The sequence below is a fragment of the Mustela putorius genome, unplaced genomic scaffold, assembly GCF_011764305.1.
Source record: "Mustela putorius furo isolate JIRA1106 unplaced genomic scaffold, ASM1176430v1.1 tig00000275_pilon_pilon_pilon, whole genome shotgun sequence".
Classification (NCBI taxonomy): domain Eukaryota; kingdom Metazoa; phylum Chordata; class Mammalia; order Carnivora; family Mustelidae; genus Mustela; species Mustela putorius.
In genome coordinates, this window is record NW_025421341.1 from 11,049,886 (window position 1) to 11,070,177 (window position 20,292).

The following is a 20,292-nucleotide window of genomic DNA, read 5'->3' on the forward strand; positions in this document are numbered from 1 at the left end:
AAACAGGACCGCACCTGCAAGGCACACCAAGCGAGAGCCTCTCAAGTTGTTTTCCAATAAGCTCTCTGAAGTTTCTCTTCCCGAGCTTTATTATTAGAAAAAAAATAAATATGCCCCAGATCCAAGCATGAGTTCTAATATTACATTGTTTTGGAAAAGACTAGACTTCTCTTATGGATTAAGTCAAAATTATTTCTTTCTATCAGAAGTCTATTTAGGTCATTACATTAAAAAAAAAAAAAAAACCTACATGATACCAAGTGAGATAAAGGGCTTCTTTAAAAAAATTAATTGGATCAAAGCCGCTGACCTTATTTTTTTTATGATGAGGGAAATTACCTAATAAGGAGTGCTGGAAGCAGGAACATTTTTGAGTCTTAATACACACTGAGCAAAATGAGAAATGAGCTTCTAAATGCCTATGCCTGTCTCTTTCCCCCTCACTCCCTCCTGAAGGGGCTTGACTTCCTAAGGACCTAGCTATAACTTATAATTAGTTTCTCTTTGGCAGTCTTCTATCTGCAATTTCCTACCCTCAGTTCACAGCTATTTGCAAGAATCTTGGTACCCGACATAATAATCCATAGTGCCACTATTTCTGATTGGGATGCAAAAATTGATCAAGTTATAAGAGGAGATTAGATAAATTATGAATTATCCACAAATGGGATGTGATGTAGCTTTTAAAATTTATATTTATAAAATATACTGTTAGCACAGAAAAATGCCAACAATAAATAATTGGAGGGAGAAGGGTGCCTGGGTGGCTCAGTGGGTCAAAGCCTCTGCCTTCGGCTCAGGTCATGGTCTCAGGGTCCTGGGATCGAACCTCGCATCGGGCTCTCTGCTCAGCGGGGAGCCTGCTTCCTCCTCTCTCTCTGCCTGCTTCTCTGACTACTTGTGATCTCTATCTATCAAATTAATAAATAAGATCTTTAAAAAATAATTGGAGGAAGAAAACTATATGCCATTTAAATATGTATATATTAAAAATGTTGACAGAGGTCAACTTTTGATGATTTAGGGAGAAAAATCAGTCAATGTGTTTTTTAAATAATGCAGCACAAATGTTTTCCCATCATTTCCATTAACTAACACTGTGTCCCCAAGGGAGAAAACTTTTTCTCGTCTCTGTGCTTTAGAGTACACAACATATGACTCCACTCAGGAGACGCTAACAAATATTCATTCACTTGGAAGTATCCATCTTATTTCCGCAGCACGATAACATGAGGCAGTGTGACTAGGGTTTGGTTTTGGTTGTTTTGGGTTTTTATTTCTTTTTGGGGAGAAAGCGATAAAGATTTTCAATACCGTGGAGTCCCGCCTTCTCTCCCCATCAATCCACAGAAATCACTTTCAATTGATGCTTTCAGTAAAGCACCAATCACCATCTCATTGCCAGTTCCCACAGACTCTTCTGTGGGACTTATGTTAGTCACTGTTCTGTTGCAGAGAGCGATATGCACCCTAGCTGGTTTAAGCAGGAGCGAATTTATTATACCACACTAATGGGCTTACAGAATCCTAAGGGCATCAAAAGAAACCTAATCTTGGCTAAGCTTTCAGGGATGATTTCTCAAGCCATGCTACAGAACCAGACTACCAAGGGAGCTGCTGCCACTTCTGTAAGAAAGCTTTTGGCTCCAGAGCCACACAACAATGCCACCATAATTAAGAAAGTGCCACGATCAGGAAGCCATCTGTAGTGCTGCCAACTCCAAAGCTGGCTACAAAAGCTACACTTCACCCCAGAAACTTGCAAAGACACATCTGCTGAAACCGCCAAGGAAACCAAACACATCTTTAGTCAGTGCTGTCAGAACAAACAGTGGAAGTGGGACCACTTCCTCAATGGCCCGTCTTAAAGCAAACCAGTACACTGGCTTCAGGGGCATTCTGGGGAAGACCAGTCTAGCTTTCCAAGCCCTATAGTTCAGGAAGACACTCTGCAAGGACGGAGTTTGGGTAAATCACGCCAACACACCACATATTGCCCACAGACCTTTTCTGACTGCAGTCCTTGACTTTTTTTTGACACTGTGGGCCACACCCTCGTTCATGGAATCCTTTTCTTTGGATTTCTATGGTAACACTATCTCCTCCTCCTCTTCCAGACCAACTGCTGGTCTACACCTCCTCAGATTTCCTCCTGCGTTTAACTTGTGTTTGCCCCTTAAATGACAGTTTTCCTAAGAGTAATATTGGTATCCTTCTCTGTTTCCATTGCATGTCTTTCCTTCTATTCTGTGTCTACAGATTGTCCCGGGGCATTCTAATTCTTTCCCAAGGTTGTAGGTAGCATCCGTGGGCTGGATATTTCCCAATTCTCCATCTCTGGTCCCAGGCTTCAATGTTGCAAACTTTTACACTCAATTATCTGTTAGACATCACCATCAGATATTCCATTCCAACTCAATGTATCTAAGTATCAATGTATCCCCTCCTCCCGCCCCTGCCCTTCCCCCTAAATCTGGTCCTCCGTTATTCCCATCTTGGTGATGGTCACCAAGCCCACTTAGTTGCTAAGCTCAGAAAATCATCCACTTTTCTAGGCACATCCTTCCTATTAATCCTCAGTCAGTCCTACTGAACCTGCCCCCCCTTAACATTCTTATATCACTCACTTGCCTTTTTACTTTTTTTTAAGAAACTGTTTATTTTCTGTCAATCGTATTTCCATTTTGTTTGCCTTTGTGGAAGAGCAACTTAAAGCCACTCAGTGGTTCAGGAACCTGAGCAGTGGGAGCTGCGGACCAGTCTTCAGTGGCCGGCTGAGGGCTCCAGTCCTCAGGAGGGAACTGCTGACTAGGCATGGAGGGCCCCTGCTCACCTGCAGAGCGGTCTGCAGCCTCGGGCGGAGTAGCAGTGATTCTAGGAGTGGAACAGTCCATTCACCCTGAAATTCCTCCATGGTCATAGTCATTTCAGCAGGCCTGCTTATCCTTTTCAATCTCTTCAGGATCTCTGTAGAAGTAGAGACCAGGCACAGACTCCCACGGGTGATCATGGGAAATGGTGCCACGGATGTGCAGAACTGCGCAGAACTTCCCAGGCCCATCTACCACATTAGATGAACTGAGTGAGCTCCACTTTGGCAGGATTCATCAACTTTCTCTGAAAGCAGAAAGGCCCATAATACCTGAGAGGCCCAGGGAGTTAAGAAATATGGAGAAAAGCAGGAGAAAACACGGGCCATTTGAAAATGTTTTCATTTTTCCTTAAAGCTCTGACACATTTAAATTGTACTTTTAGCAAAAATTGCTATTAAACTCCACTCATTGGGCCAGAGGCCCTGGTGGTGTCAGTGAAAGACTTGACCCTCATGTAGCATGCTACCTACACATGAGTTCATTGGCCAGCCAGTGGCCTCACTCCAAGCTCTAACAATGTGCAGGCCTTTATCCTTTCGTATATCCCCTAGGTTAGGCCTTCATCATCTCTGGTTCAAACTATCACTGGAACCTCCACACTATGGCACGAGTGATCTCTCTAACCTATACATATGTCCCATCAGTTATCAAGCAGTCATTCTCAATGACTTCACCATCACCTAAGGGTAAAAACAGTTTCCTTGGCATTGCATATAAGCTCCCCCAAGATGTGGCTCATGGCTGTATCTAGAGAGCTTGGATTCTGAAGTCAAACAGACCTGATCTTTGTCTCAGATTTTCTATACACTAGCCATATGACCTTGAGCAACTACTTAGTTTTCTCATTTGAAAAACGTGGCAACCATTGGGATTATTGGGAAGATTGGGCTGATGAAAATAAAACATTTAGCATTTTGCTTGACAACAAATAAGGGTTAAATTGTAGTAGCGATCAAACAAAAAGACAAATAAATGGAAGGCAAGTTCCTATTCATGGATAAGAAGACTTAATATTATCAAGATGTCAGTTCTTCCCAACTTGATCGATAGATTCAACGTGCTACCTGCCAAAATCTTACCAAGTTATTTTCTTGATTCTAAAGAATCTTAACAAACTGATTCTGAAGTTCATATGGAGAAAAAAAAGACCTTGAATAACCAACATAATATTGAAGGAGTAGAAAGATGGGTGCCTCAGTGGCTCAGTGGATTAAGCCTCTGCCTTCAGCTCAGGTCATGGTCCCAGGGTCCTAGAATCAGGACTTCATCGGGCTCTCTGTTCTGCCAGGGGACCTGCTTCCCAGTCTTTCTCTGCCTGCCTCTATCCCTATATCCCTACTTGTGATATCTCTCTCTCTCTGTCAAATAAATAAATAAATCTTAAAAAAAAAAGGACTACAAAGTTGGAGGACTAAAACTACCCAACTATATTATAGCAATAGCAATCAAGACAGTGTGGTATTGGTGAAAGAATAGACAAATAGGTCAATGAAACAGAATGGAGAGTCCAAAAATAAACCTAAATAAATATTTATTTTGGTCTCTGATAAAAGTGTAGCAAGGATAGTCTTTTCAAATGGTGCTGTAACAACTGGACATCCAACATGTAAAAAAAAATGAATCTAGACACAGACCTTACACCCTTTACAAAAATTAACTCAACATGAATCACTGACCCAATTTAAAATGCAAACTGTAAAACTACTAGAAGATGACACAGAAAATAAATCTAGATGATCTTGATTTTGATAATGACTTTTTAGATATGACACCAAAGGCAAGATGCATAAAAGAAAGAATTGGTCACCTGGACTTCATTAAAATTAAAAAGTTCTGCTCTGCAATAAACACTGTCAAGAGAATGAAAAGATAAGCCACAGGCTGGAAAAAAATGTTTGCAAAAGACACATATGATAGACTGTTATCTAAAACTACAAAGAACTCTTAAAACCCCACAATAAGGGCGACTGGGTGGCTCAGTGGGTTGGGCCTCTGCCTTGGGCTCAGCTCATGATCTCGGGGTCCTGGGATTGAGCCCACATCGGGCTCTCTGCTCAGCGGGGAGCCTGCTTCCCCCCTCTCTCTGCCTGCCTCTCTGCCTACTTATGATCCCTCTCTCTCTCTCAAATTAATAAATAAATCTTAAAAAAAAATAAAAGCCACAATAAGTAAAGAAAAAGACCAATTAAAATATGAACCAAAGATACCTTAACAGACACCCCATCAAAGAAAATATACAGATGGCAAATAAGCATATGAAAAGGTGCTCCACATCATAGGTCATCAGGAAAATATAAATTAAAACAACAATAAGGTATCACCACACACCCACTAGAATGGCCAAAATCTGGAACACTGACAACCCCAAATGCTGGTAAGGATGTCAACACAAACTCTCATTCATCACTAGCAGGAATGCAAAATGGTACCGCCACTTTGGAAGACAGCTCAGTAGTTTCATACTCTGAGCATACATTCCAGCAACCGCACTATTTGCTATTTCTGTAAGGGCATTGAAAATTATCTTCACACAAAAATCTGCAGACAATGTTCCTAGTAACTTTATTATTGTGGAAAGTTGGAAGCACCAAGATGTCTGTCAGTAGATGAATGGATTAAGTGGTAGAGCCAAACAATACAATATTATTCAGCACTGAAAAGAAATGAGTTATCAAGCACAAAAAGACACAGATGGAACTTAAATGCATATTATTAAGTGAAAGAAGATAATATATTTAAAAAAAAAAGGCTACAGACTCTGAGATTCCAACTATATGATATTCTGGAAAAGGCAAAACTATGGAAACAGTAAAAAGACCAGTGGTTACCATGGGTTTGGGGAGAGGGAGGAATGAGTAGGCAGAACACAGAGAATTTTTAGGGCAATGGAAAAATTCTGTATGGTGCTATAATAATGGATACATGTCATACATTTGCTCCAACCCAGTAGAATGTACATCCCCAAGAGTGAGTCCTAATGTAAACTCTGGACTTTGCATGCTGTGTCCATGTTAAGTTTATCAATTGTAACAAATGTTGCTCATGGTGGAGGTAGTGGGATAGGAACTCTGTGTACTTTCCTCTCAATTTTGCTGTGAACCTGGAAGTGCTCTAAAAAACCAAAGCTCATTAAGAAAAAAGTGCAATAATGGTTATAGCCATAATAATAGTGGTGGTGTTGCTATCACGAATACCCTTTTCCTCAATAGGTTCTGTTTCTTCCTTTAACCAAACACTTGACTTTCCCTGAAAACCAGTGCTTTTCTTTTTTAAATGCCTCCATATTGTTTCATTTTTGTTCTCTAGACTTAGAATGCCTTCTCCTGCTACTCCTACACCTTCTTCCCCCACCCCCGCAAAAATAACTTATCCTCATTCATATTCAAGTTTTCGATGAAGCTTCAACACCCATATGAAGCTGTCTTCAACTCTGCCAGGCGGACTTTCGTATCTGTTTCTCCAGACTCCTACTGCCTGCTCTCTCATGCTGACACTCCAGCAGTGATCTCATTGCACCGTAATTGTTTGCAGGCCTGTCTCCTCTATATTCAACGCCATGAAGAGATCTAGCCCTTCTTCATTCCTTGAAATATAGTGCTAGCGTGGCATTGGGATACAGTAGCTGCTCAGTAATCACTAAGTCCATGATTGCATTGAAGATGTTGTCGTGTTAATAGAGAAGCATGATATATGCATGATATAAATATAATAATTAAATACCTACACGGTTGGTGAAGAAGAGAATAATTTTTGATATAGAAGCATGCCACCCATCTTTGGTCTGTGTTCTGCTACTTCTGGGAAGTTTTTCCTGACCCCTTCCAGTGTCACATCCTGAATGGCATGTGATCGTACGTTGTCCTACATCATTCTTTAATGATTTCATTCTTGATACTTGTTTTCCCAACAACACAAAAACTTCCTTAAGATAAGGTTCATCCTACATTTCATATAATCTCTTATGCTGGTAGCTTTTCAGAAAAAGAAGCACCTGGGTGCTGCCTCTGAGAGACACCCGAACGTAGACAGCCATCCCTGGGCCAGGCCAGTTCTGGATAACAGTGTTGGAAGTATTAACTTGAAGTTTTGTGGCCACCAGAAAAGATAACTTGTAAATGTCTGGAGCCATAGTAGGCTCATAATGCCCGACAGTCACAATTAAATAGTCCTGGTATTCATGCTAATTCTTCCTCCATAACCAATAGGTTAAAAACAAAACAAACCTTAGATAGAAGTGGCCGAGGACAGTAATTGTATCCTTCCCTTCTCTTTCTACACCATTTCTTTATCCCCTGTTTGTCTGATACCACCCTTGTCTCTGGTCTTTGTTAGAAAGGTCGGTGGTTTAAATCAGGGCATTTAACCTAATGCAGAGAATTCTCAGTCTTCCGGCAGCTGCTTCTAAGTCTGTGTGTGCAGTCTTCATCCTCACCTCGGTAATTCACTGGGCTGTTGCCTTCTCAGATAACTATGGCCATTCCTGTTCCATGGATTTGTGAAATACAAAGAAGTTTTGCAGGACACACTCTGAAGAGCCTCCTCTAATGATTGATACCTAGAATAGTCTTTCTTACTCTAAATGAACATGTATACTTGTTTTGCAACACCTCTCATAAGAGACCCTCCCCACGCACACCACCCAAGCTGGAATGATGGTTTCGTAGAGAGCTAGAACTTTTGGCGGGAAGAAAATAATTTGCAAGTTCAATGCTACCTAGAAAAATTTCCCCTATTGACTTGGCACCATTACTTCCTGTGCTTACTAGCAAACTCTCCCTTCCCCCCTCTAATGGTCCAGGTATTCTGTTTACCCGTTCCGTGCCCATTCCGTGAGGGCTAGCCCAGCCTGAGAGCCAGCATAAGGGATCCACAAACCATGTGTGTTGACATGAACAGGTGATGAATTGACAAGTCAACAAATACTTTTAAATACCTGGGTACGTTCATCCTGTTTTGGATTGTTGTGATAGATGCAGAAGGACTATGTATAAAGTCTTGACATCCACAAAGCTAGCACACTTTAATCCTGGGGCCAGGCACTGCTCTTCCGTGTCTCAGAGGCTGATGGAGGAGACCGGAAGAGAGGTGAACAGAAGAAGTACAATGGAAGGGGAAAAAAATACTAAAGATCAACCCTAGATAGAAAAGAGGCAGTCTCTTCTCTGTGGTAGTTCCTAGGCGAGGGAACTAAGTGAAGTCTGGATGAGAGAGGGCTTCATGGAAGCTGTGGAGTAGACCATTGTCACCTGCCCTAGTTAGTAAAGAAAGGTTTCATGGAAAAGGTACTTTTAAAAGATATGGTCCTGGGGCGCCTGGGTGGCTCAGTAGGTTGGGCATCTGCCTTAGTTCAGGTTGTGATCCCAGAGTCTTGGGATCGAGCCCCTCATTGGACTCCCTGCTCGGGGAGTCTGTTTCTCCCTCTGCCCCTTCCCAATTTGTGCTCTCTCTCTCTCTAATAAGTAAAGTCTTTAAAAATAAAAATATAGCCCTTGTCACAGCCAAGTAGAGCCTAAAGAGATATGATGACTAAATGTAATAGGGAATCCTGGAACAGGAAAGGGATTGGGTTAAAATCCAAATCAACTGTGGGCTCTAGTTAATGGTAGTGTATCAATATTGATTCATTCATTTGAAGAAATATACCGTACTAATGTGAGATGTTAGCAGGAGGGAAACTGAGTTCTGGGAACTCCGCACTGTTTCTCAATTTTTCTGTAAGTCTCAAACTGTTGTAAAAACTAAAGCCAATGTAAAAAGAAAAAAAAAGGGGGGGGTCTTACAGCCTACAGAAGCTCCCCAGCTTGGTGACAAGAAGGGGTCAGTTTGGCAATGACCCTTTTTGAAAGAAGCGACTGTTGTTCTATGCCATGTTTGTGGCTTGATCATCAGTTCCTGTAGCAATACTGAGATCATGTTTGCTTTTCCATGGTTGGTTTTTGGCAGGCAGCAGCAGCATTTGGGCACTGATTATAATTTTGCAATGCATTGTCAGTAACCAGGGTGTATAATGGATCTTCATCTCTAATTACTTTTCTCTCCACAGGTGTCTGGAAAGGGTCCAGATGGGAATGCACACAACGTCCGCTTTGAGGGGATGGAGAGACAGTACGCGTCCTTACCCAGGTAGATCACTCAGGGGTCTCCTATCACCAGCTTACCTACAAATAAAGTATTTAGAGAAATCTACATGAAATAGAAATCTGGCTTTGAGTTGGGGACTGTGTTATAATTTTCCTGACTGTCGTCTGTGACAACACCCGTGCCATCTTCACAACTGTGCTAATAATTGAAACACTTGTGGGTTATTTTTTAAGGGAAGAAAATAGTATATCATTGCAATTGAACATGTCAGCAAGAATATTGGATCCAGAATGGAAATCTTAAGCCATTGCTATAAAAATAGCATTGAACCTCCTGCACCACGCTGAGGAACAATAAAATAGTAAATCCTTGGTCCTAGCAGATACCTACAAGAAAGGGCAAGCCAACCTTAACCTTGGAGCTTCATGTGGGTGTTAAAAAGCAGGAGAGAAATGTGAACCTGGGAAGATGTTCTTTGCTTGATTTAGAATCTGTCGGATTCGCTAGGCAGTCAGCAAATATTGCTGAGAGGCGTAGACACAGTGAGGGGAGGAAATAATCGCGTGGGAAAAGTTCGCTTGGTGATTCTGGCCTAACGCGATCCACTTCTGCTGTAACTAGACACCCCTGAAAATGAGATACAATTCTCAAAGGCCCATGCTCTTATCTCTGAGATGAAGAATAATTTTGGTCTGCTATCAGTAGCACATGACAAAGAGGAGAACTTTCCAAGATTACGTCTAGTGCAGCTACTATGGGAGTGAAGCAGGGTGTGTGAGAAATGGTGAGTTCGGGGGTGAGGGGTGGAGGACAAACAAAGAAATGTTAACGCCAGCCAGAAAACTGAAATGGTACGGAATATCTCCTTTTAAAAAGAGGGGGGAGGATCCTAAATCGAGCTTTTTCATCGAAGTGGAATTGTGGAAGTGTTACCCCAGAGGGAGTTGCTGTGCTGAGTTTCACATTGGCTATAATTCTGTATGTGAATTTACAAAAATACCATCCTGGATATTGCAACAGGCATAGCCTAAGTGACCATCTGCTCTTATAAATAGTATGTTGATTTCCAAAAGTAATAAAATCTCAGACCTAGTGAAGAACCAATTGTTAACATTGACTGGGCAGGATACTCTGACTACAATGTTTTAAAAGCCTCTATACAACTCTATCTTATTTATCTCCCTGTTTTCTTTTTTTGTATGTTGTCTCATAGTCTTTTCTCATTCTTGATTTCTCTCCTCTCCTTATTTTTCTCTGGCCTCGTATTTTGTTTTCATTAAAAAAAAAAAAAATGGAAGTCATCTCCAAAATTTGCTTTAAATATAACATTTCTGGCTCTCAGTATTGAAGTGTATGGAAATTGTGGTTAAGGCAGATGGAAAGTAGTATGTTCTTATGAGAGGGGAGAAAAAAAAAAAAACTGGAAAGAGTTTAATGTCTTCCTGGCCAACTTGCACCAGACTGCGGAAATGGAATTTTTTTTTTTTTTTTTTTTTTTTTTGGTACAAATCAAAAGCTCAGGAATAACATTGAAATCTCTATAAATTTCACTCATTCATTTCCCATATATCTATTAATCATCTACTCCGTATCAAGCCCTGAGAATCTGAAAACTGGAGACAGGGTACCAGTCCATCCTCAGGACCTTACTCTCTCTCGGACAAGCAGCAGCAAATCAATTTCTTACGACAGAGCAGCAAATGTTTAGTTTAGTAATTATTAGCAGAAAGTCCTCTGAATTTCCAGCTCCTATTTATTTTTACTAATAAGCCCTGAAATGCTCAATCGTGGCTGACTCTCCACAAGTCTATTTTAGGATTAAACAGTGCAGAGGGAGTTTTCTGACAAAGGCAATAAATTTATGCTGTTTGTGGCTCCGGAGCTACTGTCACAACCATGAGTTGACAAAATCCTGCCAGCCCCGAGAATATAACTGTAGCTGGAAGAGAAGCATATCAGACCAAAAACAGTGTTTGACCAACAGTGCACTCACGGTAGGAGTGATCAGCTGCAGGAAGAAACAGACCTTTGTGGCCACCTGGCAACCAGAGGTCTCCGTGATGGACCATCCGTGGGGCTCAGACAAATGCACAAGAGGTCTCTGGCACTAGTTTTCAAATGGAGGAGTTCCGCCTCAAGGTTTCATCTCAGCACCTCAAGGGAAGATGCAGAGAGCAACCTCACCAATGTGCCTCCAGTCCATGGTGGGGGCTCCAAGTTTACCCAACAAGATGCAGAATGCAGAGGCAGGGGACCCACCAGAGACCCAGCTCTGTGTGCCAGCAACATTTACCCTGGTTTTCTAGTTTCTCCCACCCTGGAGATCTTACTGTTCCCTACACCGAGTCACAGCAGCTCCGCGGGGCTCTCCCTTTGCCAGGAGAGGGAGGTGAGCGCATCTCAGTAGGCACGTCGTCCCCTCTTTGTCACAGAGGCAGGGAGCTCTATGATATTTATGGAGTTAAAATTTTAATTAAAAATAGGAATAATTCAGGGACGCCTGGGTGGCTCAATTGGCAACATGTCCAGCTCTTGATTTCAGCTCAGGTCATGATCTCAGAGTCCTGAGACGGAGACCCACGCCCGGCTCCATGCTCAGCGGGGAGTCTGCTTCTCTCCCTCTTCCTCTCCCTCTGCCCTTTCCCCTGCTCATGCTCTGTCTCTCTCTCTCTAAAATAAATAAAATAAACCTTAAAAAAAAATAGGACAAGACATGAATAGACACTTCTCCAAAGAAGACATACAAATGAATAACAGACACATGAAAAACTGTTCATCATCATTAGCCATCAGGGATATTCAAATCAAAACCACATTGAGATACCACCTTACACCAGCTAAAATGGCAAAAATTAACAAGATAGTAAACAACAAGTGTTGGAGAGGATGTAGAGAAAGGGGAACCCTCTTACACTGTTGGTGGGAAGGCAAGTTGGTGCAGCTACTTTGGAAAACAGTGTGAAGATTCCTTAAGAAATTAAAACTAGAGCTACCCTATGACCCTGCAATTGCACTACCGGGTATTTATCCCAAAGATACAGATGTAGTGAAAAGAAGGGCCATCTGTACCCCAATGTTCATAGCAGCAATGGCCACAGTCGTCAAACTATGGAAAGAGCCAAGATGCCCTTCAACAGATAAGTGGATAAAGAAGATGTGGTCTATATATAAAATGGAGTATTATGCCTCCATCAGAAAGGATAAATACCCAACTTTTGTATCAAATGGATGGGACTGGAGGACATTATGCTGAGTGAAATAAGTCAAGCAGAGAGAGTCAATTATATGGTTTCACTTATTTGTGGAGCATAAGGAATAACACGGAGGGCATTGGAAGTTGGAGAGAAGTGAGTTGGGGAAGATCAGAGGGGGAGATGAACCATGAGACACTGTGGACTCTGAGAAACAAACTGAAGGTTTCAGAGGGAAGAGGGTGGGGGGTTGGTGAGCCAGGTGGTGTATATTAAGGAGGGCACGAATTGCATGGAGCACTGGGTGTGGTGCATAAACAATGAATCTTAGAACACACACACAAAATAAAATCACACACACAAAAAAAATTAAAAATAAATAAATAAACATTTTTAAAATTAGGAAAATTCTATCTATGAGAAGTTGGTGGTCAGCCTTACAAGGGACTAAATGTGCTCCTGACTGATTTGGTTCCCATGTGGTTTATGAAGAGCATCACAGTAGTTTTTAAGTTAACTCAGTGATGCTGATTTATATGCCCAATTTGGAACTGTTGACACACAGAGAGAAAAAGCACACCAGCCCCTCCCGCAGCCCCTCCCCCAGGTAGGGAGGGAGCTAGTAGCCCCGGTCAAGGACACCCTGCTCTGCTTTCACGAGACTCAGCCATCTTTAGGTAGGCTCATGCGCCCTGCTGCCAGGCCAACACGCACTTCCTGAAGCCCGAGCCCTAGCCCAGGAAAAAGACAGTTCTTAGCACTTGGTAGTTAAGGATGTCGCTTAAGGCTAAGGGCTAAGGCTGTTAAGTATTACTGTTAAGCAATGTTAAATCTTCTGCCTTGGAAGAGAAATGACTCTATTTCTTGTCTCCTGAGGGTGGTGTTTTTGGAAAGCAGAGAATCGCCCTAATACAACCTCGTTAGCAAACACCAGGCTCTTACCAGGACGGATGTTTTACCATCCTGTCCAGTCCCCCACGTTCTCGGGTAGTAAACACAGTGAGATCAGCATTCCCCTCTTCTTGCCCGACGCAAATGATGACTCACTCTGAGGGAGTAGGGAAGCGGTTGTTTCCTAGGCTGCTCTAATGTGTGAACATCAGTGTAAGTATTTTTGCAAGCAGCTGCTTCTTCACTTCAGCCTTCCGGTCCCGCTCTGTTTTTACAGGCCTGCTTGCGGTCAGTCCCTCCAGCGGAGGAGAACGTGCTCCTCGCCAGTCCCAAGCCGCCATTGTTCCCACCTGGCCCATCCCTGGCCCCAGGGGACCCCATTATCCTTTCTCCACAGATGGCTCGGTGCATCTGCACGTGATCTTACTCTCCCGGGCTTGTAATCAAGTGTGGAGTCCCAAGGAGTGAGCAAAAACATCTCTTCTGTGGTCCTATACATGTGGGCGGTGAAAGGTTGCTGGAAAAACTCATAAAAATGCCTTCCTTGGTTACACTGCAGAATGAACATTATGCAGCCTCAGCTGGGCCCCCACGGCCGTCCAGAATTCCTCTCAGTCGTGCTGTCGACTCCCTGGCCTATCCCACAGTGGCCATTCCCACCCCGTTCTACGGCCGTTAAATTCTGTGAGGATGACTAAATCCTCCAAGCCCAGTCTCTAGAGATGACCTCACTTCCTCTCCTTTATGACCTTGAGACGCTCAACATGAGCTCCTCTACTTCTGTTCCCCGCAGTTCAGACTCACTGTCCTCACTGACCACACTTCCTGAGGAGAGGTCACAAGGGCATGGACTTGGAGTCAGGCCCTAATTAGAGCCCAGCTCTGTCACCCATCACCTGTGTGACCTTGCATGAGGGGTCTAACTGCCAGTCTCAATTTGTTTATCTGCAAGTGAGGATGGACTTACGGTCTCTGTGTGGTGGTGGTGTGAGTAGTAGGTACAAACATAAGCAAAACCCTTAGTGAAGAGCCTGCCTGACATATTTTAGGGAATTTTTTCCCCCACAGTGTTAGGTCTTTTTAATTTTATCTCTGGGAAAGGCCTGTTTCTTGAGTGAGTCAAATCCATACATCAGAGCTCATTCCTGCTGGCTTCTCGGGGATCCTGGGCCACCAACTAGTCCTCTGGCGGATGCATCTTGGAGTCCCTTGGCAGTTGCTTTCCCCTACCCACCACCTCCTCTGTAAATGCATAGTTCAGATGCACAGTTCTTTGAGAGCTCACAGCGTGGACAAGGGCAGAGACAACACCTGCGTGGTAATACACTGGGGCTGTAACTGAGACTAAAGGATCAGCCAACTCTGGGGAAGGACTCAGGATCAGCCAACTCTAGGGAAAGACCCAGGATCATCCAACTCTGAGGAAAGATCCAGGGTCCAAATGGTCAAGGGCAAGAGGACATAGCGAACCAATATGATCTGAGTAACACGCTGGACTAATGGACATCCTGGGAGACAGTAATTCTTGTGGATAGGGAGTTTCATACAAGGCTCAGACGGCAGGACGACCCCATGCACTTGACTCCCGTCCATCAGAGAAAACAAAGACCTCCCCTCCACCCTCCTCCTTCCTCTAGGCCCCACATTTCTGCCTTAAGAAGAGTGGCTCATCAATATGGGCTGTATTTCCGCACCACCCACTGGGACAGTGGCCTCTTGCACTGGGCTGCTGACACAGACACTTCTAGCTGATTCTGTCTCTAGCTCCCCTCATCCCCGACCCCGCCCCCACCCCATGTAGATTCTCTCTGAGCCGCTGCCTTCATTCCTACAGATTTAGTTCTCACCAGCCCGATGCTAATTTCAAATGAGCCTGGCTCACCTTCCTACCTCACCCTTCAAGACCGCAGCTCCTTGACCACTCCATCCATCTACCTCCAAGATAGTTCGAAATCCCCATGCCCAAACCTAAGACCTCCATGTCATGTTTCTTTAGCTCTTCTTACTCTGAAATCCCATGACATTTGTTTGGCACCTTTCTAGTGCCACCGACCACTCCCTGGATTAGATTACGAAGATTTTCCACCCCTTTCCACCCCTTTGGATTATAAATTCTTCAAAATAAGGGATATTGTTTTATATCCACTGCCAGGACCTAACCCATGACCCTGTATAGGACAGATTTTTTAATACATTGATGTACAAATGAAAATAGATTTGTTTGTATGTAAGTAAGTGATGGGAAAGAGTGTCTTCAGAGTTTTCTTGACCATTTGTTTCAGGACGCCATTTTCCAATACAACACTAACTTTTCGTGAGACTGTCTCTTTTCCCCGGAATCTATAGAATTCCAGACTTCTAAACATAGTAAATGACCATATACTATGTGCCAGGCTCTGTTCTAAATGCTTTATCTATACTGACTTACATAATATTCACAGCAACCCTGTGATGCACAGCAACCCTATTATTATCCCCATTTCATAGGCAAGAGCACAAGTACAGTCGCCCAAGTTCAAAAGCTAGAAATGGCAGAGGCGGGATTTGAACCCAAGCAGTCTGGCTTCAGGTTTGCACATTTCACCTCCAGAACTAAGGTTATCCAGCTCAGAGTCAGAACCAAAGTCTGTGGGGGTGCTTGGCTGACTCCGTCAGTAGAACATGCAACTCTTGATCTTTGGGTTATAAGTTCAAACCCCACATTGGGTATAGAGATTACTTAAAAAGAAAATCTTAAAAAGAGAGAGAGAGAGAGAGTATCCTTGCTCTGGAGAATTACATACTGACTGATGCATCTAAAGTTTACAAAGAAAAAAAAAAAAGGAACCATAGGGTCATTCTCACACTCCCTTATATCATTTGCTCATTTTCTTGTCTTTCTCCCTCAACTGTAAGTACCTTTGAGGACAGGGACTATGTCTTATTCATCTTTGTATATGACACAGAACATTATTAATATACAGGTTAGGTAATGCCTTTCAACCATCTCTGTAATGCTGTCATAAAATCAATTCTTTTCCCATCCCCTTGGGTCCTTCCCTTGAAATATGAACAATTTAATGGGTAATTGCTAGATGAACATTAAGCAATATACTTTGTCTACCAAAAAGAGAATCCTGTTTTGTTAGAACCCTCCCGAGAGTTGAAAAGGCAGTATCTGCAAATTGGTACTTTGGTTCTTTAAGATTAAGAATAATGTCTACGCAGAAGGAAAAAAAAAAAAAATGACGAGACAGTTTTGTGTAGAAAGCTGCATGAACATTCCCAAAGAGGGAGAGACTTCCCTTCCCGAGATTGATGCGGGACAGAGGCCTGCTCCGGCTGTCCTTGGCTCCCAGTCCTGACGTTGCTTTAACCCGTATTACATAAATTACTGGAGGGGGAAAGAAAAATGTGTCTCCGTTTGTCTCCAGCAGCTTTAACTTGGCTGTGTAATGAGAAGCAACATACTAGAACTGATTTCGGGTAGAAAGAGCAACTTCAGAAGGAGCAAACAGCTTATGCTTGCTTCCCAGGAACCCAAAATAAACTTGCTTCCTAAGTGTGTTCCCAGTGTTTTCGTGTTGCGCAGGATTGTGTTCAGATCAGTAGAACATGCCATAAGAACATACTTCCGCTTTAACATTTCAGTTGGTTCATTTTGTCGGTTTCAGCTTTCTTGTCTGCATATGCTTTTGCCCACCCAGGAGGACTCAATCACAAGCATGTAGCTAATTTCGAAGCTTGCGACGTGCACTCTGCCTACTCTGTCGTGTTGTCCCCGACAGCCTTTAGCTGGGCATCCTCTGTGCCTGCGACTGTCATCTACCTGGCTGCTTGAATACCTCCTCCCTCCCTCATTGCTCTGGTTCTCTTCGAGTGAGCTTCTGCTCTGCTCACAGCTACTCCATTTTCCTTTGCCGGCCTTGCATTGTCTTATAGCACTTGCCAAGCAGACGGCCGTGACATTCGAGCTCTGCAAAGATTTCTACCAAGGCCGTGGGACTGGTCTCTTCTGCGGCTAAGCTAGGGATTGAGCGAGTGCAGTGAAAATGTGAGCAATCGGCACATTAGGGGTGTGCGTGTGAGCGTGTGTCCGGCGTTGGCTGGGGCTTCAGCCATCTGGGCCCTGTGGAGGTGGACAGAGCGTCCACGTCGCCTACTTAAGTCCTTTACTCTGCCACAAATTGAGTTCGTCAAATAAGAGGCTTCGTGAGCATATACGCACTGCCCGCGGTAGACACGGCAGCAGTCAGATATCCAGTCCGGGTCTGAGGCCATTCCGGCGAATCCTTCTCCTCAAGGCACTGGACAAGGGCCTGCGGCACATCATCTAGATATGGCTACTCATGGCCAGTCTTTCTGCTACCTTCCTGGTGGCACCACTTTATCTGAACTGCCTATCTGTGCGTGAAGGACCACCTTTCAATGCTCAGGTATGCGATCGCTGCCCTGACTTTGGAGGGGAGCTATGATGAGCTGAGGAACCTGTCTAGATCATATCTCCTGCACCTGCATATGACAGAACGGAATGCCTTTTGAAAATCAGGGAAGCCCTGTTACCCCACCAGTCTAAACGTCCCCTCTCCTCTGGCTCCTGGCGCTGCAAATCTAGTCTCTGCTTCTCCTGCTGTGTGGAGTCAGCTGCCTGTTTGGTTCCTCTGACCCCACCTCACTCCATGCAGAGGACAGAATAACGAATTAGTGGCGATTTAATTCTTTGTGAGATGAAGATACCTCCACTGTCAACTCAAACTTCCTGAAAAATGCAGAAAGCCCTGGCATGGAAGACGGCCTCAGGATTTCGAACAGCGGAGTTCAGGGGGTTAATGCTACTGCCGTACCATTTTTATGTCACTTAGTTCCTCCGATAAAAGTCCATTTTAATCAAACTTTTCATCATGTCCTCATGGCCAATATATCCTTGATGCCAGTTAGAATATTTAATATTAATTATTCAGGGAAGGCCTCCATTATGAGTTTAGTTAGACGATTAGTGATTTAAAACCTGTTAAGGCCCATTACAGTATTGATGTCCCCAAAATAGTTTTCACAGAATCTTGATGGACCACATATATTAAATTCCACTGATCTTAATTTTCCCTCATTGTCCCTAGAAAATTCTGCACTATGACACGTCTGTTCGTTCAATACCGCTTTTAGACGAGGAGGGTATGCCTGCGATTTCAACAGCGCCAAATCTGATCTTACCTTGAACTTGAAACCTGTAAAGCCTGGTAAACGGACGTCCGTGTTTCCCTCCTACACCTGTTCGAGTTTTAGCATTTATGTCCCGCTTTTCCAGCCAAAAGAAAAGGGTTCTTTTGCGTCTGGGCAGTTCCTCTGTGGAGCGCGTTGCTCTGTCTGTAATTTCTCATATTCTTTGGTTATTCTGGATGTTTTCCTCTTGTATTGTCATCACTCTACCATCTGCCACCAGAAGCTCATGGCCCTGGATGACTGTGGTGAGTTTCCTGACCTGCCGTAGGGCTTTGTGTGATGCTCTCACTCTGCACCTGCCTCCCTCTGTCGTTTGCAGCTCTCCGGCCATTTGCTGCCGTCCCCCGGCCCAAGTTCCCGAGTTTGTCCCTGTGTCAACCTACCGCGGGCAGAGACACTCTGACTAAACCAAGTGTATGAATTCGTGACCATATCTGGTTTGAATATGGGTGTGAGAGCCGTGTTTTATGGTTCTTTACAATGACATCACCTCACTCAGCTGTGCAGCCACGCTGGATAAAAAGTGAGCACCTCCCAAAGGCATGGACGCATGATGTCTTCAGCAGGCATACTAAGAGCAAAGTCCCTAGGTTTAGTTTCCACTTTCATTCACCAACATCTGCCTGCAGATGGTTTCAAAGATGCCATATTTATGCCTAAGCTAGCCAACTGTATTTGAAAAGGCAACAAAACCAAGAACAATGAAGGCAAAGGCAGAAGGGTCACGATGTAAACGTGTGCAACACCTACCACGCGCCATGTACTTTCTGGGGGTTGTCTCACTTTCTCTCTCCAGCCAGCCAGGTAGGAGTCATTAGGATGCTCATTTTTGGAAAAGGAAACAAATCTGTCCTTCAAGTGGCAAGATCAGAATCAGAATTCAAACTCAGTTCTTTCTGGTTTTCAAGATCGTTTTTCTTTCACTTTACCTGCCCGCTAACACTGACAAGTTAGGGAGGGGGTGGAATTCAGCAGCTTTTTTCTCGAGTAACCTGAGTTCATGGGAAGGAAGATATCTGGGGCCATATTAGAAATACAGTCATTGTTTCTTAGGGCTCCGAAGAACATGGGAAATGTTGAAACCTGCAGGTAGTGACGAAGTAATAAAACACAATAAGACAGATAATAGGGAATTTATGAGAAAAAAGAAAATTGCTTTCGAAGCATATCATTTTTCGCCTTCTATCACTGTTTTCCCTGAGTTAAAACAAGATAGCCACATTTTCCTTACAGCAATTATTCTATTCCTATCAGGAGCATAAATAAGGTGGAAATGGCTCCACCTAGGGCTGCACGGGCACAGCGGCTGTGTACCCCAAGTGCATGGGCCAGGTTCCCGGCCCCCGGACCACTCTCAGCACTGCCCTTCCACAGAAGCACTTGTAATGGGGCATCGGGGAGGAACCAACACTCACTAAGGATTTATTGTGAGCTAAGAACTCTGGTGGGTACTTCAAATCCAACCTCATTTATTTCCAGCAACAATCCTGAAACAAATATTATTATGCCGATTGACAGATGAAGAAACTGAGGCTCGAGACCCAAAGTGATGGAGTCAGGGTTGCTCATAGAACAAATGGCAGGCTTTGGATTTGGTCTAGCTCCTTCTACCTCTGAAACCTCTAGAATCTTTAAAAATCAAGGTGTCTTGTGCTAGAGAGAAGCATTCAATGACCTCCCTTTCCTGAGGCAGCCCTCACTGTGCTGACCCCATCCTAAATCACTGCAGTCTGGAACTCTAAGACATGAAAATGAACAAAGCCCTAACAGGCATTCAAAATCACCAAGAACGGCAACCACGAACTACAGAGCTCCCCTTAGCATATATAAACACCCACCTCCTTCCAGCTGAAACATCTTTTGAACAGTACTCTTTGTTAAAGACAAGCTCTCTGTTACGCACGTGTTTAAAAAATATACCAATTGGTTCCACTTGAGCAATTTTCATAGCCAGGAAAGAATTGTTGCTTCCTTCGAAGTATGGGCCTGGCCGCTCCCTGGGGGACATGGCTGCGATGCAAATGCCAAATAACTGGGGAGGAATGGCAGCAGTTGAC

At 43.7% G+C, this 20,292-nt stretch overlaps 1 protein-coding gene and 1 non-coding gene across 3 annotated transcripts in view; one reads left to right on the forward strand and one right to left on the reverse strand.

Moving 5' to 3' along the window:
• Positions 1–20,292, forward strand: part of PARD3B (par-3 family cell polarity regulator beta) — a 1,046,368-nt gene that overhangs the window by 982,237 nt on the left and 43,839 nt on the right. For both annotated transcript variants that reach the window (XM_004764207.3, XM_004764208.3), the window contains one exon: positions 8,917–8,996. In XM_004764207.3, coding sequence (XP_004764264.1) covers positions 8,917–8,996 — 80 coding nt within the window. The remainder of the gene's footprint in view (positions 1–8,916; positions 8,997–20,292) is intronic.
• On the reverse strand, positions 3,248–3,398 carry LOC123391718. The gene has a single exon (XR_006606412.1). It is a non-coding gene; the product is annotated as a small nucleolar RNA SNORA62/SNORA6 family (small nucleolar RNA).